Source organism: Microtus ochrogaster, chromosome 19 (genome assembly GCF_000317375.1).
Source record: "Microtus ochrogaster isolate Prairie Vole_2 chromosome 19, MicOch1.0, whole genome shotgun sequence".
In the NCBI taxonomy this organism is placed as follows: Eukaryota; Metazoa; Chordata; class Mammalia; order Rodentia; family Cricetidae; genus Microtus; species Microtus ochrogaster.
In genome coordinates, this window is record NC_022021.1 from 29,142,807 (window position 1) to 29,168,922 (window position 26,116).

At 43.9% G+C, this 26,116-nt stretch overlaps 1 protein-coding gene across 1 annotated transcript in view; it reads right to left on the bottom strand.

Moving 5' to 3' along the window:
* The window catches only part of Slc1a3 (solute carrier family 1 member 3), a 72,332-nt gene that overhangs the window by 28,246 nt on the left and 17,970 nt on the right, over positions 1-26,116 (bottom strand). The window contains exon 3 of the mRNA XM_005356607.2: positions 25,087-25,224. Within this exon, the coding sequence (XP_005356664.1) occupies positions 25,087-25,224 (138 nt within the window). The remainder of the gene's footprint in view (positions 1-25,086; positions 25,225-26,116) is intronic.

The following is a 26,116-nucleotide window of genomic DNA, read 5'->3' on the forward strand; positions in this document are numbered from 1 at the left end:
ACAACCAATGGGGATGCAGCCAATGGGGATACAACCAATGGGGATGCAGCCAATGGGGATACAACCAATGGGGATGCAGCCAATGGGGATACAACCAATGGGGATGCATGGGGGATGTTGCCAAGGAGAAATATGGTGCTCAGAGGCAAGGTAGAGGGAAACAAGATTCACGAATGGATTTTAAATGAATGATTCAGGGCTGTGGCTGGCCCATTACAATGAGAGAGTTGGAGAAGTGGCAAAGTTGTTTTAACAATATCCTGCTCGTCCTGAAAGGGTATTTATTGTTGAAACAATTTTTTTCATTCATTCGTGGATTAAATCATGATGATGATTCTTCTCAATGTTCAGGCTAGAGGCCTGAGTCTATCTGCAGTGGTACTCACAAGAGGGGAAGTGGTATAGTTTCTATTTCAAAAACAAAACCAACAAATAAAACCAGCATCAAACCTCTGCTTAGGAACATCGGTTATCCTCCGAGACACCTTTTTTTTTTCCTTCTGGAAGTAAGTATCTAGAGCAAATCTGACCCACAACCACCAGGTCAATTTGGTCATCCTTCCTCTTACTAAATACCCTTACTCCAAGGGTTGTCCTGTGTCATCATGTCCCAAGGTTCATTAACTGCAATGTCTTTTCCACCCAAACCACTGTCCTCACGCTCTGTCCCCAAGCTTTTTCCAGGTCTGTTTCCCACTCCTCCACCTCACCCTGCTCTTCCGGCCAGCCTAGACTGCTCAGTACTCCTCAGGCATGCTGCAGTTTTCCTGTCTCCACATCCTTGCTCTCAGGTCTTCCTCATTTCCTGTACAAATCCTACGGCCAGCCCAACCCCCCATTTCCCACAGCACATTCTTTGTGCTTCTTGCTTTCCGGGTCTGCTTTGTTTTACGGTCATGTGCCTACCTGTCTGGCTCTCCATTTATATGGCCAAGTCCTTGACGCTAGTGGCCAGCAATGTCTCTTCCTAGCTTTATTGCCGGCGCTGGTTTGCACACTGCCTGCTCGAAACAGGAGCCTCATAAATGTATCTTGGACTGGATTCAACACCCTCTTAATGGCCACTCTGCTTTGTCAAAGTCCCTCCTGGATGCGCTTGGAACACAGCGCGTTACTTCCAACTCAGTGTGACCACTGCAGAGTAAAGTGAACTATTAATATTTCTACTGTGGAAGCACACAGCTACTATATTCATTCTCTTTTAGCCATCACTTCCTACTGTGGCTTCATATTAAGCTTTTAGCCACAGGAATTGCTGCCAAGCTCAGTCGCTCCCATCCTGTCGTTGCGCAACTGCCTTTTTTTTTTTTTTTTTTTTGCCTTTTGAATGTAAAAGTAGAAGTGTACATCTCTTGCCTACTCCACTTCATCTTGTTGGGTTCCATCCAGCACTGCTGAAGTCATTTTCATTGCGAGTGCAGGCATTTGCAGCGAAAGCCATCTTTTGTTTTTCTGTCTTTCTTTTTTTTTCTTTTTGGTGGTGATGGTCGGAGGGGGGTGCAAGAGGGGCCTTATACCATCTGAAAACACCAGTAAGTGGTTTCCATGTCTTTGAGTTGTTGTGTTGATAAAATACAGAACAGGATGGGTTTTTCGGGAAAAGCACACCGGGGTATTTTGCGAGGGGTTTTCCCAGGTTAACACAGAACCTTAAATACTCAAGCTACAAATGTTCAGTTGCATCACAGTCTAGATCATCACCTTTTGTGTTTGTTTCTTTGTTGTTGGAGGCAGGGTCTCGCTGTATAGCCCTGGCTGTCCAGAACTCACTGTGTAGCCTAGGCGGGCCTTGAAAATGCCTCCATCTTTCTGTGTCTCCCTCCTGAGTGCTGGGATTAAGTGTGTGTGTGTGCCACCACATCTGGCCGCTTCAGTGTTTCTATCAAGCCCTCTTACTGATGAAGATATTGGGGGAGAGTTTACATGTTCCAGAATAACTGAAATAAATCTTATCACCAAGGTTACCATAAAATTAACACCAAGAAGTCATAGCAAAGGAGCACTTTTTTTTTTTGAGTGTGGCGTTTCATTAAAGGGGAGGGAAGAGAGAGAGAGAGAGAGGGGGGGGGGAGCAAGGGAGGAGAAACAGAGCTGCCTCTTCAGAAGAAAGGTGGGGGAAGAGACAAAGGAGCACATTTTAAAAGACAGAAAAAATCCTTAGTACATGGAGCTATTGCAAGATCTTCTAAAAAAATGTTAAGACTGAGCTTGTAACTTTAGGAAATAAATTTTGTAAAAGTATCACAGTGTATATGCTAAGTATTTACGTTCAGTAGCTGATATGCCATTCATACTCAATAATGCTACCCATCAATCAGAAAATAATTTAACCAGATTAAGGTGGACAGTTAAGTGATCAGAGTGACAATAACGCAGGGCTCAACATTTACAGCTTCAGCTGCAAGCTTCATGTCACAGAATCACTGAGAGCTACCAATGTCCAGGCTGGTTCCAGCTTAAGTAAACCATACAGTATGGCTTTTAATTTGCTTAAAATGCATTTATTTGTTTACTTACTTACTTGCTTATTTGCTGCTGGGCTGAACTCAGAGCCCGGGACAAGTCTCAGCAAGCCTCCCCTAGAGCCACATTCCCACCCCTGCCCTCATTCCCATGCAAGGGGAACAGAGTTACAGAGAACATCAATCCACGGGGAATCCACAAACCCCCTTGGAAACCAAGTCTGTCATCAGAAAGCCAAAATTAGCCATCTAAACCTGAGGCTAAGTTAGAGCCCAGGCTCTCCTTGTTTGGCAAGCTGTACCAATGACCCCAAAAGGCTCCCTGAAGTACAAAAATGACACTATTTGTCGCGGGTGCAAGCCAGCACTGAATGAAAGTGTCACAGCTTTTGCTAACACGAGCTGCTCAAGGCCCTGCTTTAACATGAATGTGAAACCAGTTACACTAACACACCTGAAACCTTCCCAGTCTTGCAAAGTCACGAGCTTTCTTGGCAAACTCCTTTTTCTTTCTTTTTCCTCTTCTTTTTCCCCACCCGGGGGTGGGGGTGTTACAAGAATTAGTTTTCCAGGGAGCAACACCCACAGTAGTAGTGAGCAGGACTCAGGAGGCGTGTCAGCGGAAAGTGTGGAGAAACACGCTCATTGTCCTCTCTGAAACTGGCCAGCAATGGCCAGCGGGGATAACAGGAGGACCTGGGCCACGGCTAAAGAAATACTGCTCTCTAGGCTGCCCCTGCATGTAAGACCTCATGCCTGACCCTCTCCACCAAGGAAGGCAAAGGGCTTCTGAAGTTCATGCCCATGATGCTAAAACAGAATCTAAGAATAGTGATTGTGACTGGTGCTAGCCCAGACTCAGGTTAGATGGTGTACAGCCAAGCTCCTTACTGAGCCCACCTCCCAGTGCAAAGGGTCTTTCTGTTATTCTCACTGCTGCTACGATTTCCACGGCCCAAATGAGCTCCAAATATAAGGAGGGCTTTCACAACCAGTCAGGGCTGAGTGTAGTATAGAAACTAGTCTGGTAGCCCTTAAGTTTATTTTCTTAAAAACCAAGCAGGAATTAACAGAAATAAGCCCGCGGTAGCCTATATTCTCTGTCCCTTTCGCTGGGCGGCAGTTTAACTTTCCAGATGTAAACATCTTGCTGCAGCAGCGGAGAGAGATGGACGGACTAGAGGCCAAGGTTAGCAGCTCCACGCTCTCCCTCATCAGTGTTTTGCCAGAGGAGTACAGTATGGGATGAATGAGTAGCCTTAGCTAGGCTGCTGCACAGATCTCGGGGCACAAATGCAACTAGGACTGGAAAAAAGGAATGCAACATGGTGGCACTTGCTATCGGGACTGTTCCCAGCACACTCAGTGACAGCCCAGAGCTTTAAAGGGTTTGACGGGAAAGTGAAGACAATGCTGTCACTCCATACCTCCGAGATGAATATCAACTGTCTCTGTAAAACACTTCCTGGATACTCTGGAGCATCTTTCAAAAGAGAGGTTAAGTGCAAAGTATTTTAAGTTGGGAGGTGAGAGAAAGATGAATAAAATATCAATCAGATATTAATCAGAACGTAAGACAGGCAGATGAGCCGGAAGTTCTGTTTTGAAGTGAAGTTTGGAGCATAAGAACATTTTCACTGGCTCTGACAACACCCACTACCTTTTCAGTGCTTCGAAATCTGGGGTGTATTTCTCAGCAGCTCTTGGAGGGACCTCACAGTCGCCTGAAACTGATTCTGAGTCTTCTGAGCTTAAGTGGACAAAGAAGAAGGCATTGACATTTTCCATGTTCTCGTCTGGCCATCCTTGGCTATCTCATTTGGGATACACGTATCAAGCACTGACTGTGCTAACTGTAGGAGCAATAGGCAGAAATGCCGCATAGCCTGTGCTCTCAAAGCCTGACTGCCCAGGGGGGCACAGTGTCTTATCAGATTTGTCGCACAGAATGTGAAGTTGAGAAAGAAGGGTCCGCATGCTGCAGAAGAATGGGGACGGGGACTAATAATGTGGACGTTGGTGTTCTGGCAACACCTCCTGCTGTCGGCTAGAGCTCATCTCAAGAGAAGGAGTGATTTAACTGCCCAGTTGGATCTGTTCATACATGTTTACCACATCTCACCAGAAGCCAAGGATTTAGCAGGGATCTGCCAGAACCAATGAAGACGTTACGAGACCTGGTGAGGGGAGAAACATGGAACCGGCAATTGAATGTTTTTGTGAACGTGAGAACATGGGAACACATGGAGAGCTTAAAGGCTGCTGAAATTCTAAATAGGAGACAAGAAATACCCCAACTCCCGAGGGCTAGCATCTCTCATGATGCCCAGCACCTGTCTCGTCTAACACGAGCCATCTCCTTGTGGAGGAAAACATCGGAATGGAACGCAGCTGCCGAGAATTGCGCTGCTACAGAAGCTGCTTCCTTACCGCAAACCCGCGAGGGATCGCTAGGGGACACCGCTCCCGGACATGCAGGTTCGGTCAAGATCCAGGTTTCTAAGAGGTGTGGGGACCCTTCAGGAGTCCATCTTAGAAAACGATGGCTCAGTGGTTAAGAGCATTGCCTGCTCTTCCAAAGCTCCTGAGTTCAATTCCCAGCAACCACATGGTGGCTCACAACCACCTGTAATGAGGTCTGGTGCCCTCTTCTGGCCTGCAGGCATACACACAAACAGAATGTTGTATACATAGTAAGTAATTAAATAAATATTAAAAAAAAGAAAACAAATCAAGAAACAAATGAGATTTCAATCTGAGTTCTCACGCAGTTTTTTGAAGCCGCCCCTGTGTTCTCCAGCAGAGGCACCATGGCTTTCTGCACTTTAATCCAGAGCATTTCACAGGATTTATGACAACCTTATTAGTTTTCCCAGTTGCACTTTGGGAGGCATTAACTTTATTCTTGGTCTAGAAACCATGTGTGTGTATCAATTTCCTAAGAGTTGCTCCTGGTAAAAGCTTGCATTTTGCATCTCCATCCTACAGTGACTCTGGAAGAAGCCGCATGTGATACAGCAGTGTGGGTAACATGAAGCTAGGTTGGGTTACTTCCATTTTTCACTGGGCATTTAGGCCCAGTTCTTGCTGTGTGGGTAACTATGGGAATTCTCCGGAGGCCAGCAGAAGACGTGAATCTAAGGCTTTGTGTCAGTAACTGTACACCTGTTATTGATGCAGACTATGAAAAGAGCACACTAATCACACGCTGTTCTGTTTTTACGCGATTGTACTGAGCTCTGGGAGAGGGAGAGATGCCCTTTCTCCCCTCGAAAGTCACTGAGAGCCAGCTATTACGTTGTTGTATAAATGTAACTTCTGAACTTTGAGGATGTATAGTCCTGGGTACTGAGGGTGTGTGTGTGTGTGTGTGTGTGTGTGTGTGTGTGTGTAATGTGTGTACATGCCCGCTCTCGTTGGAGCTGGAGTGCCAAAACATATCTTTCTTCACATCCAGAAATGCCTGTCAGGGAAGGGACTTAGCTGGCAAGCAGAAAACTCCCATGTCATGCTTACTGCTGTCACGGCAGGCTGACACAGTCACGTATCCTAGGGCGGATTGCATGCTTGCATGCCACAGCTATAAGCAGGTATTCCACCAATAGTAACTGAAAGACTGAGTAAGTGAATCTTTCCAGGAAAAGCATGACAAAGCCATCTGACTGGGACTGGGGAGAGGGAGAAAGGAAGGAGGGAGGGAGAAAGAAGGGAAGGCAGGCAGGAGGAAGGAAGGAAGGAAGGAAGGAAGGAAGGAAGGAAGGAAGGAAGGAAATCCAACTGCATAAATTGGCATCAGGAAACAAAATATCTCTTAGGCCAATCTCTCTCTCTCTCTCTCTCTCTCTCTCTCTCTCTGCCCCCTTCCCCCAGATGCAACACTGCTGAAGGAAGCAGTTCCAAGCAGACCCTGGAACATCATTCCTTCTCCTCCTCCCAAAAGAACTTCTGTAAACTTCTGTATAGAATTTTTCAGAAGTAAAAGTGGTGATATTCGCAACACCATAAAATAACTAAGGACCCTCAGGAATCTCAAAACCACAGCTGCCAGTTCTTAGGGACGGAATGTCGAACAGAGCGGTCCTTGCCTTCAGGCCACAGTGGGATGGAGGACATGAAGACGGACAGTGGGACTATAACGCAAAGGTAGAAGAGATTCTTGGAGCAAGGCTTGCCGGGTAAGACCTGAGAGTGAGGTGGGGTATCGCATGAAGAAGCAGGGAGAAGGAGTTCAGGTAGACACGTTGGCAGGAGTGCAGGGAGTGGCTGGCTGGGGTGAGAACTGAGGTGGAAGGACAGACAGGACCCACACCAGACGTGTTCAGAAGTTGGGACTTCATTCAGCCATGTGGGGAAAAGCTCAGAGTTGAGTTGGGAAAGATCGTCCTGGCTTCATAATACAGAGAAAGTCGGCAGGAAGAGTCAGAGCCTGGAGAGAGGGATTGGGAGAAAAAACAGGGAGACCAAAGGAAGTTCACCACGCACCAGGATTGACATGGTGTTGTTCAGAGGGTGCAAGAGGAGCCATTAGCCAGCGTGGCTGATTGGGGGAGCAAGCCAAGAATAGGCCTACTTCCTGGCTCAACCCTTTGCTTTTGCATTACCTCTGTCCTTTCTTTTTTCTCTGCGAAATCTAAAACAGGTGACTTCTCCAGACTCGGGTTCTTTTTCACCCCCCTCAACACACACGTGAGAGAGAGAGAGAATGAGTATGAGAGGTATGGTAGCACACGCCTTTAATCCAGGCACTCAGGAGGCAGCGGTAGATGTGCATACCTCTGCGAGTTCGAGGCCAGCCTCATCTACATAGTGAATTCCAGATCAACCAGAACTATAAACTGAGAGCCTATTTAATCAAATATTTTTTTAAAAAAAAAAGAAAGAAAAGGAAATGGAGGGTTATCTTGTTCTTACTTTTTATATTTTTGTTTTTAGAGGTTTCACTAAATAGGTCAAGCTAGTTTCAAATTCACAATGTAGACCAGGCTGGCCCCAAACTCAAGCACTTCCTGATGATTCTCTGTGTATTTCATTGTGTGCCAGGCCTAGTGATGAAGACTTTTGAAACTGGACTGGCTGATAATAATAAAGGCGTCTTGGTAATTTTAAAGAGCAATATGGGTATTATAATTACATTTAGGAGCCGGGCGGTGGTAGCACCGCCTTTAATCCCAGCATTTTGGAGGCAGAGGCACAGAGGTCAGGTGGATCTCTGTGAGTTTAAGGCCAGCCTGGTCTACAAGAGCTAGTTCCAGGATGGGCTCCAAAGCTACAGAGAAACCCTGTCTCGAAAATCAAAAAAGAAAAAAAAAAAAGCCATCTTCTAGTTTTAGAGGCAGATAAACAGTTCCAGTAGAAGGCGATCTTGCCACCAGACTCTGGCCGTACCTACGCTCAGAAGAGAAGGCTTCTGCCCCCTCCCCGGACTCAGTGCGCACGCGCTTGCCCTCCTTGCTTTCTGTTTCCTCACAGGTCTATACATGAAGGCGCCTCTGACTTTCCAACTGTAAATTAGACAGACATCTCCAAGCTCAGCTTTCACAATCGCTCAGCAATATATCCCTCGAGGAAGAATACGGATGCTCCTGCATCTGAGTGCACCACGGTGATCTGCGAAGGAACTAACACCGAAATCTCCAATTTCCTCAAGTGTTGAGAGGAGGGAGCGAATTCTCAGGATGAGAGGAACTTTCAAAGTCTCCACAAAGCTAAGTTTGCACATTTCCCTTGGCTTCTTCCATGCCAACAGTAAAAGCAAAATAAGTGGCTACATTACTATCCATTACTAAGAAGGGAGAGGGTGATTTTGTTCTATCCTGTTGAGACTGGCACATTTTCGAGATGCACTGATCTGGACTTTTCTTTAGGGCATTTTCTTAAAGTGGATTATACCTTGCTCTTTCAGCAGAGTTAGAGGTTGTTTTAGAACAGACCTGTTGAAATGAAGCTGCTGAAGACGACAGACATACCTTTCTTTTTAACAGGTAACAAATCACAGAAAGGCTGCAGCCCGGCTCTCCATGCCTCTTTTTGGTCCCAAATGCTTCTATCACACAGTGTTGGGGTTATAAACATATACTCCCACATGCCTGGCTTTATAGTGGGGATAGAATCCAGGGCTCTGTGCACGCCATGCAAGTGCGACTGAGCTACTTTCCCAGCCCCTAGGAGACCACGAAGTGCTGTGGAACAAACATTTTGTACAATATGAATATGTACTGCTCTCATTGGCCAATAAATGCCAGTGGGCACCTTCATCAAATGAGACATTGAAATGGTCACACAGGGCATTCTAACTCCATGGCTGTGGGGAAGTATTGATGATCCAAATAACAGGGCTCTGCAGCCCTTTCTAAATCAAGGTTGGGATGAAAGAAAAACTAGAAACAAAAAAGCCTAGAGTTACTGGATAGACTGAGATGCGACAGATGATAATCATTGTGGCAACTGCTCCCTCTCTCAAAAACTGATTTTAGTTATAAAATAAAACAAATCTCTGAAGGCTGGATTCTCATTACGGAAACATCCTTCTGTTGAATATAAATCTCCTTTTTATCCTGGAGCTAACACAATTCACCATCACTGGAAAGATCACTGCCCTTTTTGTTTGTTTGTTTGTTTGTTTTATAATTTGCTTGTTTGTTTTAAAGATGGTTTCAAGTTGTCCAACCTGGCCTTGAACTTCTGATCCTCTTGTCTTCCTCCCCAAAGTACTGGCACTATAGGCGTAGCCATCACACCAGGCTCTGTCCTAAGTATACAGGGTAGAAAGGCAGAAATTGCTACCAAGGAAGATTTTCCTTTCACTGATGCATTTGTTCGCTGCCCCTTCTTTCCTCAGGGCAATGTTTGGGGTGATTTTTGAATGCCAAAGGAAATACTCCCTCAGTGATCAGTCCATCTGAATTTGAGCATATCTTGATGGAATGTCAAAAGAGAAAACATTTGTTTGGAAGGATCAAGGATGCTTTGTTCCAGTGAAATTCATGGCAGATAATGTTGCCCTTTGTAAATAGAAAATAGGCAATTTATTTTGTTTAACTTAGCTTAATAGGTTTCATTGTGAGTGGTATGTGGCTGAAAATGGGAACTGGTCAACAGGGAGTGTTTGCTGAAAACTTGCCAGGCCCAGAGGGTATTTCAAGAGGAAAATGATCAAATTTGACTCATTTGAAATGAGAGGAGAGAGAGAGAGAAAAAAACACATTTCCAATAGAGTAAATAAAAAAAAAAACACAAATGAAGCCATATTCCACAATAGATAGTGTTCCCTAGCCCCTGTATTTAATTAGAGTAGATAGGTAGAGGGCACTTGACTGGTGACATGAGGTTTGGGAATGAAGATTTTTTTTCAACCAGATACATGCTATGAAACCAGTTCTATCTACCTCCTTGTACTCCAATAACACAATTAATGCAGGCGAGTTTAATGTGCTTTTAAATTCTTGTCAGTACCCCTGCTTCTCACACCAGCCACACTGTCCTCCATTGAGGCAGGGTTCAAGGTGTTCATTCTCTCAGAAGTATCCCTTTCAATACTACTTTTAGGCACTGTTCAAATAAAAAGATTGAAAGACTTAGGGGTAACGTGGAATTTCCTCCTGCAGAAACCGCATTGTGAAACTGTGAAGGATTTCCTACTTTTCGCTAGGCTGGTGACGCACCCTCATGAACCTTTCTTTGCACAGGCTTACAGAGTGCCCAGTCAGGGGTGCAAGTGGCAGGGCCAGGCTGCCTATAAAGCCCAGAGCGGAACCACCTCTCTGCCATTATGTAGCTAGCGCTTGGAGAGGAAACTGGTGCTGAGCCACCAAAAGCAGAGCCCCAAACGGAAGAATAAAGCCCATACAACATACCAGAGTGTGGTTTTGTTCAACCGCAGCAAGCGGACAGTGTGAAACAATGCCTAACATTCAGATTTCTGAGAAGTTTGGGATAGTTTGTTTACTTTTTTTTTTTTTGAGGGTTTGTATTTTATTATGCCCCCGTGTAGATTTCAACACAGAAAAGATAATCTTCAGAAGCAAAATAAACAGAGGAAACCAATTGTTAGTGGAAAACAGACATCCCTTGTCATCAAGGGCAGCATGCAAGATACTGTAGTGTGCTTAGCATTCCAGTGTGCCTTTGGTCTGACTAATCATCCATCCTGTTTCCAACAGTTGCACCAGCAGTGTATTTAAGGGTGACAGGGTGACAATGTGGTCTTCTTTGACAGACTCAACCATCTTTCATTTCCCCTTATTGGCATAGCTCTGATTCCTTAAAGATTATTTAGTAGCTCACATTTTGATTATACCAGGGATTCTTCTGGGGGTGTTTTCTTGAATGAATATAATGGAATAACCTATAATCTATACATGCATTACAGTCAGGCTTCCATATCTATGAATGTCAAACCTGTGGAATCAACCAAACACATAGAAAATATTTGGGAAATGCTTTCATTTTTTCTGAACATACACAATTTTTTTAAAAAAAAAAATAAACCTTTAGGCCTTAACAGTACTTAGAGAGTCCATCACAGGTATTAAAAGTAATCTACAAGAGGAAGAATTATGTAGGTTACATGCAAACACTATACCAACTTATGATGGACCCAAACAGAACCTGTAGCCGCAAAGTCATTCTGTAAATCGAGGTGTTCTGTGGACCAGGCACCCTGTAAAATCCACTTTATACCAATGAGATTTGTATCAGCATTCTGGTCTTGGCATTCACAGTTCCTTAGTGGAAACTCCTGTAAAATCTAGTAAGTTTTATGCTGAAGTTTGTGCCTTCCCCGACACCTTCTCTGACCACCACCTGAAGTCAATTACAGGAGCAGCTGAAGAATGTCTTAACTAGGAGATAGCTAGCTGACCACTGCCCCCAATATTTCTTATTCTGAATAACTCAAGTATTTGGATGACTCATCTCAAAGTAAAACCAGACAGGGGGAAGGCTATCTGATGCAAAGTATCAAGTGTTGAGCTTTGAAAGCTTTTTCGAAAAACTGAAAACTAAACAGAACCCAGAAACAGTGGTTAACAGAGTTAACTGTCGTAGGTTATATTGATAGGCTAATATTAAACGCTTAGAATGTTTGTGGAGTTTTGCTCAGCCACTAAATAAATAAATAAATAAATAAATAAGAATTGCCAAGTACGATGATGCATGCATTTAATCCCAGGACTCGGGAGGAAGAAGCAGGCTGTTGTCTGTGGGTAGCGAGGCTAGTCTTACCCACATAGTGGGTTCCAGGCCACCTGGGACGACATAGTGAGACCTTGTCATTAAGAAAGAAGAAAGGCAAAGGAAAAAAGGAAAAAAGAAATGAAAAAGAATTAAATTATTCTGTTTGAAACAGATTCACTGGATGAACATCATCAAATTAAGTGAAACAAGCCACACTCAGAAAGACAAACACCATTTTTTTCTCATTTGTGGATCCTAGGTTGCCTATAGCTGCATAGCACACACACACACACCTGCAAACATAGCAATTGCTATGTGGTTGTGTGTATTTCATTTTTAAAAAGTAATTTTAACATAGAAATGATGAGAGTTCAATAATAGGAAGACAATATGACTAAAAATGGATATGAAATCTGAACAGACAACTTTCCAGTAAAGATTTGAAAGGGCCATGTATACATATGACACGGGGGTAGGAGGAAGTCTGGGAAGCAATGCGCATAGCCAGGAGGGAGTAAGGGGAGGGTGGGGAGGTATGGTTAAAGAGCATGATATATTTGTATAAAAATGTGCTTATGAAACCCACCACCATGTACAATAAATATATGCCAGTGAAATTTATAGTTAAATTATATCAGTCTTTAAAGTTTTTATTTCCTCTCTCTAACTCCTCCCATGCACCTCCTTGTTTTCTTTTTCTTTGTTCACACACACACACACACACACACACACACACACACACACACACACACTTCTTGATAAATAAACACATACTGCTCCGTCTGTATAATGTTACTTGTATATGTATGATTTTAGGGCTGACCGCTTGATATTGAATAACCAGTTAGGGGCTTTTCCCTGGGGAAGGCTGTTTTCCTTCTCTTAGCATTTCTTAGTTGGCCACAGTTGTCTGGGGTTGGGGCTTTTAAATTTTAATTGTATAAAGTCATATAACACAATTATCCACCTTAGGCGTTTTAAAGCATAGAGCTAGCTCAGTAGAGTCAGTGCGTTCAAACTGCTATGCTTTAATGAACTTCATTTTCATTAACTGTAACTAAAAAAGTTTTAATACTTTTTTACTGTATTCTATTCTATTGCATAAAAATGTGCAATTGGCCAATTTAGAATATATACTTTAAAGGAATTCAGCCAAGAGTACATGTACCAAGACTGCTGTCCCGCGGTGTCTAGGTTTTAGCTAAAACACAATACACAGGAAAGCAAGAGTCTCCCTGTGCATTAGAGGAACAAGACATAGTTTAAATCGCATATCCCTGTATTAGACAAAGTCACCAGCACTTACTTTTCTAAAGGAAGAAATATGTTTCATTCAAGAAGTGCTTATTAGTCCAGAGCTTTCACTAGGGTTTTCTTCCTCGCATTAGGTTTTGTCTTCAGTATTTATGAGTGCTTACCTACAGCATTAACTAAAGAATCCTTCTCAAGAATAATCATGACCATCTTATGGCAAATGATACACATAGTCATTGCTGTGTATGGAGGGTTTTTAAAGCATAGCTTTAATATAGAAGGAGCAATTACAGTTCAGTACTAAAAAGAAAGATCTAAAGAGCCATCCCTCCAAGGGATAACTAATGGACAATAGCACGTGAAAAGATATTCAGTATTACCATCTGAATACTCCAAATTAAGTCACAAAGAGATAAGGGTTTGTACTGGCTTTGACAAAAAATACATGTGTCAACAAAATGACAGTTCCCAGCAAGTATTGGGAAGAAAGTGACAAACACAGAGCTGTCCTACTGTTGGAGGATAAAATAGTGCAGTCATTAAAAAAAATACACTGAATTTTTAAAGGCAAAAGAAAATTACTTCAAGTCCAAATGGATCAAAGACCTCAGCATAAAGCCAGCCACACTGAACCTTATAGAAGAGAAAGTGGGAAGTACACTTGAACACATTGGCACAGGGAACCACTTCCTAAATATAACCCCAGCAGCACAGACACTGAAAAAAACAATTAATAAATTGGACCTCCTCAAACTGAAAAGCTTCTGTAAAGCAAAGGACATGGTCAACAGCCTACAGAATGGGAAAAGATCTTCACTAAGCCCACATCAGACAGAGGTCTGACTTCCAAAGTATACAAAGAACTCAAGAAATTGGACACCAAAAGATCACACAATCCAATAAAAAAAATGAAGTACAGACCTAAACAGAGAACTCCCAACAGAGGAATCTAAAATGGCTGAAAGATACTTATGGAAATGCTCAACATCCTTAGTCATCAGAGAAATGCAAATCAAAACGACTCTGAGATTCCAACTTATACCTGAAAGAATGGCCAAGATCAAAAACACTGATGACAGCTTATGCTGGAGAGGTTGTGGGGGAAAAGGGAACACTTCTGCACTGCTGGTGGGAATGCAAGCTGGTACAACCCCTTTGGATGTCAGTGTGGCAATTTCTCAGAAAATTAGGAAACAATCTTCCTCAAGACCCAGCAATACCACTTTTGGGTATACATCCAAAGGATGCTCAATCGTGCCACAAGGACATGTGCTCAACTATGTTCATAGCAGCTTTGTTTGTCATAGCCAGAACCTGGAAAAAACCTAAATGCCCCTCGATCAAAGAATGAATAAGAAAAATGTGGTCCATTTACACAATGAAGTACTACAAAGCAGAAAAAAATAACGACAGCTTGAATTTTGCAGGAAAATGGATTAAACATTATTTTGAGTGAGGTAACCCAGACACAGAAAGACAATTATCACATGTACTCACTCATTGGTGTTTTTTAAATATAAAGCAAAGAAAGCCAGCCTACAAATCACAATCCCAGGGAACTTAGACAACAGTACGGACACTAAGAGAGACTTACATAGATATAATCTACATGGGAAGTAGAAAGTAGAAAAAGACAAGATCTTCTGAGTAAATTGGGAGCGTGGGGACCTTGAGGGATGATTGAAGTAGGGAGGGGAGAAGCAGGGAGGGGAGCAGAGAAAAATGTAGAGCTCAATAAATATCAATTAAAAAAAAAACAAGAACAAAAAGAAAATTATTATAAAGCCCAGTAATTCTGCCTGGGCTGTGGTAGCACATGCCTTTAATCCCAGCACTTGGGAGGCAGAGGCAGGCGGATCTCTGTGAGTTCGAGGCCAGCCTGGTGTACAAGAGCTAGTTCCAGGACAGGCTCCAAAACCACAGAGAAATCCTGTTTCGAAAAACAAAAAACCAAAAACCAAACAAACAACAACAAAAAAAAGAGTGTAAAAGTAGGCACCATTATCAGGTAACATCCAAGAGCTTCGTGGGTATTAGCTTGTGAAGAAAGTATCCATCATTCCCATTTTGTGGCTAAAGAAACTGAGGTACAGAGAGATCAAAGTAGTTTGTCTAAGGTCCCTGAGGTGGGAAGAGTTCACACTTGGTTCTACGTTCATTCTGCCCTCAGCACACACTGCTTCCTGGATGACTGTGAGCACTGTGTGCGGGTGTCTACCTCTACAGGGTGGCTAGCATTTCCCTCCTCCCTTTTTGCTCATCGGTGTCATTTTTAATGTTCTCTACATACGACTTTTGTCATTAAAGATAACCATTAAAATACATGCTATCAAGTAGGATGAGCAAAGAGTCACACAATTAGAGAAGACACGGTCCCAGGGGAGACCTTAATGCAGTTGGGGGGATAGGGCTACCGTGTGTGCTGGTGATGTGCATGTGACCCTAGTAGCTATTCCAGGGAGAAGATCCTGGCTTTCAGTTGGAGCTGGCAAGAACAACTTTATGCAAGGTCTGAGGGCTAAGCCGGCTCTTGGAGGAGTCAGAGAGCCTCAGGAGGGCTGTGCAAGAAGTTGCATCAAGAGACAAAACACCAGGAGGAAGGATGAAGTGCTGAGGGTACTAAAGCATCGAAAGAGGAAACTGTGTCTGGGAAGCAGCGGGCAGAGAGCTGGCACAGCGGCTCGTGAACTCTGTCAAAGGTCTTGGCTGTCTTGCCAAGAACTCATTCTTCAGGCGATGCAAAGAAGAGATGAGGCAAAGACAAGGCATTCTGTCCAGGTCTCAGAGAGGGAACAGATGGTGTTCCAGTAACTACGAAACAGAAAGAAACCCATGCCTCTAAGAACTAGGAACTCTGCTAGAGCAGAGGTCTGGGCAAGCCAGGATGGCTTCCTGGAAGAGGGAACAGCTGAACTAAATGGTAACACTGGGGACCCTAGCACTAGAAACCAAAGGACAATTCTAGAGAAACTCTAACATGGGAGCTCTCAACCCTGAGTCCACAGTGGAACCACCCTGAGGAGACATCAATTTCCCGGCACCATTTTGAACCAGTTAATTGAAGATCGCTTATGGTTAGAGTGATTTGAAGCCCCAGTGCCGCCCCCAAATGGTGTGATGAGTCTGAACGGGTCAGCGACTCTTCTCAGACTGTGAGCTCTGGACCTAAGGCAGTTATGATGGTTAGTTTAAATCAACAACTTGATGCAACCTGGTAAGAGAGCCTCAACAAGGGACCCTGTAGGACAGGTTGTCTTGTGGACACATCTGTAGGGATTGTCTTGACTGCCACAATTGTTACAAAAAGACCCACCCTAAATGTGGGTGGCATCTTGGTGGCTGCCCGGATAAAAAGGCACGGAAGAAAGGCCTTTTGCTTTTTCCTTGCTTGGCTTCCGTTCTTGTGGCCCGGTTCAGGTTTAACCATGCTATTACCGACACTCCCAATTCCTTTGCTGGTATGGGAATCAGCTTCATCGTACTTTTGGATGCACTGAAGACCGCTGGCTCTTCGGGAATAGGGCAGACTGGGCCAACTGAACCACCCAGCCTCATGAACTGGCCAGCTGCTGGCTTCTTGGCCTCTCAAGTACGAGATGGCCATCTTTGGACTACTTGGATCCTATTGTACAAGCCAATCTAATAAATCCTGTTTTAATGCATATTCATTCTAGTGATGTTTCTGCTGCAGAATCCTGACTGACACATGATGTCTCATTTTAGGACCACCCTGCCCCCTTAAGGCACCTGCGGTACCCACCCCAGCACAGACCTCCATGACAGGATACATCCTGATCTTACTGTACGGTATCAAGTGTACAGGGTCATCCATTCCCAAGGCACCCGGAGACCTGTGTGGGTTGCAGGTCTCGAGGAGACCATCCCATTGATAATTAAGCTGAGAAACATTTGCTTTTTCTTAGAGGAAAATAGGAGGCTTTCTACATTTTTAACAATGTTTTCGAAGCCAGAAATGACCTGAAGCACAGGCTAACTTGAAGTTTCTGAAATTCACAGATAAGAATCTTGGCCTCACACAGCATCCCACCCTGAACCGTGAGCCTGTGACCTCTAGTGATGAACTGTTTTGCTTTCATCATAAAAAATCTTTCTACAACATCCCATTCTGTGGGACTGACTGGTCTGTTGTAGCAGGGCCAGATCACTGTCCCCACCCTGTCACCCAGCAACTGGAGTTCCAGGGTCAGTCCTGGTCACATGGCTGGGTGTGGGAGGTGGTCAGGATGGTGAAGGACTTGGGGAACAGGCCTGTCAGAAGCACTGGGACACCTTTCGCAGGCTCAGGTATCCAAGAGACACATCCGCTCCGCTCTTCACTTGGCACAATTAGGGCTAGCAAGGCAGCATTGGAAGAAAGCAAGTTTCAGGGCCAGGTGGTGGTGGTGCACACCTTTAATCCCAGTCCTTGGGAGGCAGAGACAGGTGGACGTCTCTGAGTTCAAAGCCAGTCTGGTCTACAGAGCTGGTTCCAGGATGGGCACCAAAGCAACAGAGAAACCCTGTCTCGAAAAAAAAATCACACACACACACACACACACACACACACACACACACACACACACACGCATGCACAAAAAAAAGGAACAAGAAAAAGAAAGCTTCAACTAGATAGCCAGGTGTAACTTCCTTCCAAGGTGCTGGAAATGCCTCTCTGATAACACAACGTTGCCTCTGCTTCTTTTTTCGCTCAGGGGCTCCCATCTGCTATCCCCCCCCCCCCACGAAAGGGACAATTTCTGTCTTTGAAACCTCATCAAGCACCCCTTCTCCCTCCCTGACTTTCTATCTGTGAGGTCACATTTCCTGTGGTGACTTTCGGTGGGGCTCCAAACTCCTTGTTTTCCAGGACTCACAGGGCCCCCGCCCCTGGCTCACGTAGCATTTAATAGCGAAGGACTCAGGTAACCACTCAAACAAGACCTTTCCCCTGCTCGGCATTACTGGCTCATGCGGAAGTCCGAATGCTCGAGAGAAAAGTGAGAAGGCAGCACTATGCCTCCTCACAATGTCTCCACCAGGGTTATTCTACCATCACCATCACCCTCCATATCCCAACTGTGGATTAAGCTCCACAAACCAGACATCTAAATTTTTGGATGACAGGGACCTTATCTTCTTCATTTAAGAATCCTTAGGCCCTGGTACTACAATGCTCGGCATATACTAAGCCTCAATAACTGCTCGTTAAGTGAAATTGTCATACTGGAAAAAAATGCCATTTCTGTGATGGCCAGATTTCAATGACTTTGTCTATACCTTACTTCCACCCAAACTCACGGACATAAACATTTCCTTATTTCTTGTATACATGATGCAAAAAGTCTGAGTTTGACTTGCCCCTTAGATGGACTTTTCTTACTATATCCTAGGTCTTCCTTTTCCAGGTAGGCACTGCTCAGCCTTCTTTCCCACATTTGTGACCAGTAGTTGACCATAGGAACAGTCCGTGGCTTCAAATGAACTCCTTCCAGGTCTTTATGAGTTGGGTTTGGATGTTATAGTAGATGCAGAGTTTGCCCAACGCTCTGCTCCTCGAGGCGGCGTTCACTTCCCAATGAAATCCAGGGTGCCCTACACAGGCTGAGTTTCTCAGGGAAGTCTGGGAAGTTGTATAACCAACGATAAAATTTAAAATTAGGCAGTTGCGATCAAAGAAATTGAATCTCACGCTGCAGGGCAGAATCCAATCACCTCTAGTGGTGAGGGAGGAATTCTCTTTGGCTTCACGCTGTTTCTGGATTAACTTTACGGGTTCTTTAATTTACTTTAATAGGAAAACGGTCACACAAGGATCAGAGACAAAGGAGACTTGTGGAGGCAGCAGCCTTAACGGCAAGCCAACAAACTCAAGTTCTCTGTTCTCACTGTTGAGTCTTCATGTGAGCACAGCGAGGACGGTTCTTGCTGTGCTGACTGTCAACGGCTACCATCAGTTGAGGACATTCTAGGGGCAATACTGAACCCTGACACCAAGCCTAGAGCAGACCCCCACCATGTCACTGAAAATACGAGGGAAGCCTAAAGATGTGCGTCTCTTTGGAGAGCTAGCTGCCTTTTATTCTAACTAATAGGAGTGAGAAGCCTGCCTCAAGACCTTGCCTGTAAGTGCCCAGAGTACTCAATTTGGCCTTAGCTACACATTAGACACTTGGCAACTAATAGTCCAGAATATTAAATTCCCCTCAGCTGACCCTGGCTTTCATTTTTTGCAAGCACTTAACATTCGCTTCAAAAGCCCAAGAACTATAAATTGTTTAGCTCAGGCTTTTGTTTTTGGTCGCACTTGGGTTAAATGACAAAATTTTAGTTTGCTGTTGTTGTAACTGCCATTTTTCTGCAGCCAAAGGGCCACACTCTGAGACACATTTACTACTTTTATTTTCATTATTTTCTCAGATAGAAGAATCCTTTGCTGGTAGTCCTAGTTGTTGGCTTTGTGTATCGTCAAGTCTCACCTCCCAAAGGATTCTCTGGTCTATGTATTTGAAAGGAAAATGTCTAAGTGACATTTGGCCACGAGAGAACCTGTCACATGGACAGGGAATTACAGGCAAGCAGATATTTTTTTTCTCCTGTTTCTTTAAATTTTTTTGGCTTGTTTTGTTTTGGGTAGAAAAAGCACCCTTCATTTTACAAGAATATGTGAGTTCCAAGGATCTCCTGTTCCTGGAAATGTCTGGGCAGAAGCTGGACAGTCACTTGGAAAGGAAACTGTAGGCACTGATGAACAACATCAGTATTTCTCAACCAGGGGTAAATATAGAGTTCTGGAGGGAGAGAAACAATTTCTTCATTTATATGAAATCACTCAGAAAATGAGAAACCTGCTCTTTTTTTTTTATTACCTTTCTATTCTTTGGGTTAGAGGAAAGAAAAAGCCCTCAGAGATAAGGTATATGTAATATCTCTAGATGTTGGCTAATTGTTTCTCTTTCCCTTTATTTTTCTGTTTTTTGGGGGGGGGTGGACAGGATTTCTCTGTGTATCTATAGCTGTCCTGCTCTTGTAGACCAGGTTACTCTCAAACTCACAGAGATCTACCTGCCTCTGCCTCCCAAGTGCTGGGATTAAAGGTGTGCACCACCTCCTGGCATTCTCTTTTTCTTCTCAGGATATGACAGTGAGGGTCTTGGTGTAATGGTCTGTCCTGTCTCTTTAAGAGACAAGCCATGCCCACTTCCCCACTCCCCTTTGCTGAGGCAAGCTGATCTTCAGCTTCTATCTAGCCTGAGTTTCATCCTTTTCTGTCTCAAGTGGCAGCTTCTGCCTCTCTCCACTTCTCCCCTTTCCCCTTCTGTTTTTCTCTCTCTCTTTCCGCTCTTCTCCTTCTCCCCTTCCCTTCCATAACCCACTAAATAAATATCCAACTTCACTCTGCATGGCATGCCCATCTGTCTGTCTCTCCATGTGGCCTGCTGCAGCCACTTGAGAAACTGCACCAATCCCTACCTAGGACTGGCTGTTCTTGGACCCGCTGCCCACTGCCGCTGCTTGGGAACCTGCAGCGTTTCTTCCACTGCAGCCTCCAGGGATCCACAGCATTTTTATTTAATCATTACACTTGGTCCCTTGGAGTCTAAGTCAGGCCATGGTATTTGTTCAGAATGTCGTAACACCATAATTCATTACATCTTCACAAGACAAAGGATGGGAGGCTTCCATGATTAGTAGTGATTTGAAACTGTGTAAAAACTGTGTTAACTTGAAGAAATATTTATGGGGGAATGTGGATGACATCTATGCTGGTAAACACCAGGGTAGCTGATGTCAGGTAGGAGATGCCACAACAGTAGAAAAATCAGGTTTGGAATCAAGCCTAAAAAGTGAGCCAAGAGGAAGGTGAGGGTGGATATGATCTAATTATGTTGTATACGTACATGAAATTACCAAAAAACATTTTAAAAAATCAACTAAACTGCCTCTTTCTTTTTGGGCATATAGAGAAGCCATAAAATTGGAACAGGAATTTGCTCACAAATATTGTGACTGTTGAGGAATTTGGAGAGCCCCTCTCTTCCTACCCAATGCACTACTGAGGGAGTTTGACTTTGTATCTAGGTACCTGCAATGCCTAGCCTGATATCTGACATAGAACACAGCTGCTAGTAAATGAATGAATGGTTGAACTTGGTTGATTTTGTGATCTAAGGTCCGGGATGCCCCAACATAGGCTTCAAACTGTTACTTTTCATAATGGTACCGAAAGTGCCTCTCTCACCTCTTTCTCTTACAACATGCTCTACTCCAAAGAGATCGTCTGCCAAATGCTTTTCCCTTCCAGAAACCTGGGGTCGACAGCAAAGTTTTCCCGTGTGCCTAGCAAGTGCCGGAAAGTGCACGCCGAGAATGAAAACACAAGAGAGCCCCCGTGTTTGAAAAAGATGCAGAAGTAGGGCTATCTACATCCACTCTGTATAACCAGACATGGCATTAAATTATTATCCTGTGCATTAAATCAGGCCGAGCCAGCCAAACCAACTCATATTTCTGGCATGAAAGAGCTAGTTTGGCTGCTGATCCTGACCAAATCAATAGAAACTGGCACCAAATCCTTGTTTTATTGTCTGATGTGTTGGCACAGGCATAGTCTCCTTGTTCAAGAAAGGAAGAAAAAGGTACTTGAGTACGAATGTAGCCATTGGGCTTCCTCCCAGCTTCTCCCCGGAGCTTCCGGAAGGCGAATCCACAGCAGGGATGTTTGGGAAGACTGAATTTCAACTCCAGGACAAGAACGTGGCTTACGGAGCTTTAATGCCTCAGCCCACAAACAGTAGTGTTTCAAGTACAGCAATCTGTTGCCAAGCTCTTTAAGTTGGTCTGGGAATGCATCTTAGCGGAAAACAGAGTGGCAGAGGGCTTGCCTAGCACGACCATGGCACGAGCTTTGTTTCCTGGCACCACAATAAACAAACAATAAAATTTTAAGAAATAAAAATGTGGCCATAGTGGTTTTAACTGTTAGAGTATATTCTCTAGAACCTTCCGAAACTTAATGCAATAATGATTCTATTCAGGTTCGTTACCGTCTGCACAGACCCAAGGCTTTTGAATGAGAGAACACAAAAGCTGTGAAGTATTTTCTCACAGGAAGACTTCTTGTAAGGCAGTGCGAGCTCTGATTTCTTTCTAGGATGCTCCTGTCTGACACAAAGCAGACCAGCCATGACGCAATCCGTCCCTACTCAGAAGACAGAGAGGAGAGCCTTCCCGGTCAGTTTCCTCACAGCAATGAGCATGGTGTTTCAGAGCTCATTCCACAGGAGGTAAGCTTTGTTTACTTTAGGATTACCCGCGGGTGAGTCAGGTAACACGGAAGCCAGTAAAAGCTGGAGAGAGGTCCGGAAATAGTGGGATGTTTCTCAAGCAGTAGCGCCGACACGCAAACACGAGTTTTGTTATCAGTAAGGTTGACTGACCCGGCTGATATGCTTTGCTTGACCGTACTGTCCTGTTTTGTGAACTGTGTCAAGCCCGAAAACTTGGGAGGATCTCTTAAACCCTTGTGCAACTAAATTCTTTTCGAAAAAAAGTCACATGTTGGCCTTGTGGACATATAGCAGCAGCTGGTTGAAGCCGATTAATCTTATATTTCTGGGGTCTCAGCAGCCTCCTTGCCCCACGTTTGTCCATGTTATTCTGCAGTGCGGTCACTCGCCACTTAATCATCTCACTTAGCCCTGCTCTTTCTCCTGCTGAAGAAAATATTTCTCTGTATCCATGACTATCAAAGCAGGAAAACAAGAAGTAGCCTGAACGGGCATCTTCATATGTACACGTCACCCTCTTGACGGCTGCGAGCTTTCGAGATTGCTTTTTCATTCTTGAATAATGGAGCCTGGCTTTGTTACCTCCCAGGGCAACATATTTCGCCAGTAACATCGTCCAATAAAGCCCAGGGGATCCTCTAGGGAGTCCTGGTAATTTGCAAACATTTCCTCCTCTGTATCCCCACTTTTAGAATGTTTTGTATTTAAAACCACAAAGGAAAATCTCATTGAATCAATCATTCATTTTAATTGATCATAAGTATCTAGATTACTGTGTAGTTCGGGATTACTCCTGGGAGAGAACACTGTAAAAATACCTTTCTTTAGCTAAACTCTGCCACAGACCCCTTTCCTTGGCCTAGCCCTGGATAAGAGATAAGACTCTTAATGATTTTATGTGACAGCATTCTCAACTTGCACCTAGATCATGGGTTTATTTTATATTGGTTGTTTGCAATTTGCTGTTATGTTTTTTTTTTAACAGCCGTATTATAAGGGTTGCTAATTTACCTAATGTTTAACCAAATTTTTCTTTCGAAGCACTGAAAGGGATTAGATCAGAGTAAATCTTTTTCCTAAAAACTTACTCAACGAAAGCTCCTGTTCCTATAATAAACTTGATTATTTAGTATTTCAAACACCAGGGAATTCCACTTCAGGGGAGAGGATTGTTTCTAAGAGGAAGCAATGCTTTTTCTAACTGTGTTGTACAAGAGGTTTCTGTGTCTCAAAATAAAAATTGCATAATTAATTGCGAGAAAGCAGAAACATGGGTTCCACTCTAGAAGAGACAGTAAGAGGGGTCTGGGAGATATCAGCTTGTGTCCAGAGGACTTACAGGTTCTCAGCCTAGAAGTTAGCTGCTGGGGATGACGCAGGGGGATTCACTGCCACACTCAATAAAACGTTGGACATGGGCTCTGACCTATAAGCGATTTCTACAAAGATTTTTTTTTTTTGAGAAAAATAGCTAACAAAATGAAAATGTGCCCCAGGCCAACATTTAATACAGCTTCTATGATAGGAATTGTAGCTTCTATATCTACAATTACCCCTAGTTAACAACGGACCAGTCCAGTTTCACAAACAGGTGCCCTAAAGGGTGACAGGACTGGTTTGTGGCCAGGTTATCCTCCATTCTGAGCTCATGCACATGCAATTACTTGTTTAAGGCCCTGGACAAGTGGTAGCCAGCACAGATCTGCAAGGCACGGAGGAGTAATCTGACATAGTTTCTGTGCATGTAATGGCCAGCCCTCTAAGGCACGTAGTAGTCAGAATGCTGCCCCGTGACCTTTGAGTTGCTCTATGAAGTTCTTGTTACACAGACATCTTGGAAGAGTATAATTCTCTTTGAAAACTCATGGGAAGAGCGGGAAAGACACAGCTCACACAGAGGCAAACTGGCCTGCCCAAGGACAGTGACCCCAAGTGGAAAAAGAGGCCAGGGTCAATAGTACCTGAGGTTTGGGGCTTTATCTATAAACCCAGACACCATCCTGCTGGGGCAGTGTTTATGAACATTCTTTCTCCAAGTCAGAGATGGGCTGTAGGGAAAGAGAAGAGTGGGCAGGAAGGAATGTACAGTAATTGTTTCTTCTTTCTGCAACTTCTTGCCCCATCCATATTTGTCAACCACATAACTAATGACTCTTCAACCTCTAGCCATGCAGGAGAAAGCCGCACCCTCAACTGTCACAGTAAAGAGATCCTATCCTTCCAAGCTTCCTCTGGTTGAAAATCAAAGTGTCATGGACAACGTAGTCAATGGGGACATCTCCCACCCCCTCCCCATTCTCCCACCAGCATAAAAGGTAATGGGGGGTGGGTGGGGAAACGGGAGAAGGAAATGAAATCATGCAGGCACACCAGGAAGAGATAAGTGTTGGTGGCAGCAGAGTTGGTGAGTGTGCTGTGGGCATTACCTCTTGATGAGGCTTCCAGGAAGGCTCCCGCTCATGTCCTGGTGGCTCTGAGAACAAGCATTCTTGCATCAATAGCTAATAGGCTGTCCAACCAGATGTTCTCTGGGTGGGATAAGAGGGTGAGAAAACAGACCTGTTGTATGCTTTAGTCAACTACATCACTATGGTCAGAGAAGGCGGGTGGTGTGGTGTTTAGCAGGGTACCTCGGTCACAGGGAGGCAGACCAGATTACATGGCTGTTTAAATCCATCTCCTTTTGTGATTGGTGAAAATACGAGAGTCATAATCATTCATGCATTATTACTAAAGCCCTCCTTTCCATCATTTCAAAGGGACTTGTTTTATTTTTCTCTAGAACAGAGCATGCATCCAGCAGAAACCTAAAGCGTTGGCTTTTCTAAGCGTTCTTTTGCAATAAACACACTTAAAAGAAACAAAACAAAACAAAAAGCCACACAACAAAAAGTGTAGATGCCAAGTACCTGTGACAAGACTGGAGATGATGAGGGGTAAGACCAACATCTGTAACATCCGCATCAGAAGCTCCCCAGGAAACGAGAAGTATTTGACTTCCCTGTAGCTCATTTTGTATGGCCGGAGGGCAAATCCAAGGATTGTACCTGAAGAGAGAGAGAAAGAGAGAAAGGAAAATTGAGTCTTTTAAAACTAAGGCAACAGTCTCTAAAAAACGAGCAAATATCTAGCTGGCAGCTACTCAAGTCTGACTAGAGTATTTTATTTAAGTAGCAAATATTTATACAGTGTTGGGAGCAAGGGACGTATCTGTCTTCACAGTCATTATGTGGAAGGGTTTGCTGAGTCCAGGCCTTGAAGTAGCTTTCGCAGAAAAAGCATTTCTGAACCGAGCAAGTGAAAAATGTCGTTGTCTAACTCAAATGCGGTGGGACCCGTTTTGACACGGCTTGGTGTAGGAATGAAGACTAGGGTATAATCGGAGGACAAGCCAAACAGTCCCGAGCAAGGTGATATGGGAAGAAAAGACCTCACGAGAAAGCTCCACCAGGACAGATGGTGCAGCTGCGAGCATAACCACTTATACAAAACAATTAAACTTTCCAATTGCAGAAAACCCTGGCGCTCTCATTGTTAATCTGTCTCACCATCTCTCTGTCTGCACACACCACATTTTCTCTCTCTTGCTACACGATCTTGACATTGCCTTGGCAACTATATTGTACTGAGCTGCTATTTGCTGGCATGAGAAGACTTTCAAAATGAACAAAAAAAAAAAAAACTTTCCCTAAGATTTCCTGTTGAAAACTCAGTGAGAGGTGGATACAAAGAAAAGACAGTAGCTTCCTCCTTAGCTTTCCTTCTGGTCTTGAAATTGTAGAATATTCTTTTAGAATAGTAAAAGCATATATAAGCTAGATGATGCGTGACACCTGCCGACATTCAGAAGCTAATACAACTATCAAACACCTTTACTCCATCTTCTCTTTCTCCAACTGACTTTCCTTGCCCAAGAAAATTTAGTCATTCCAATATCGT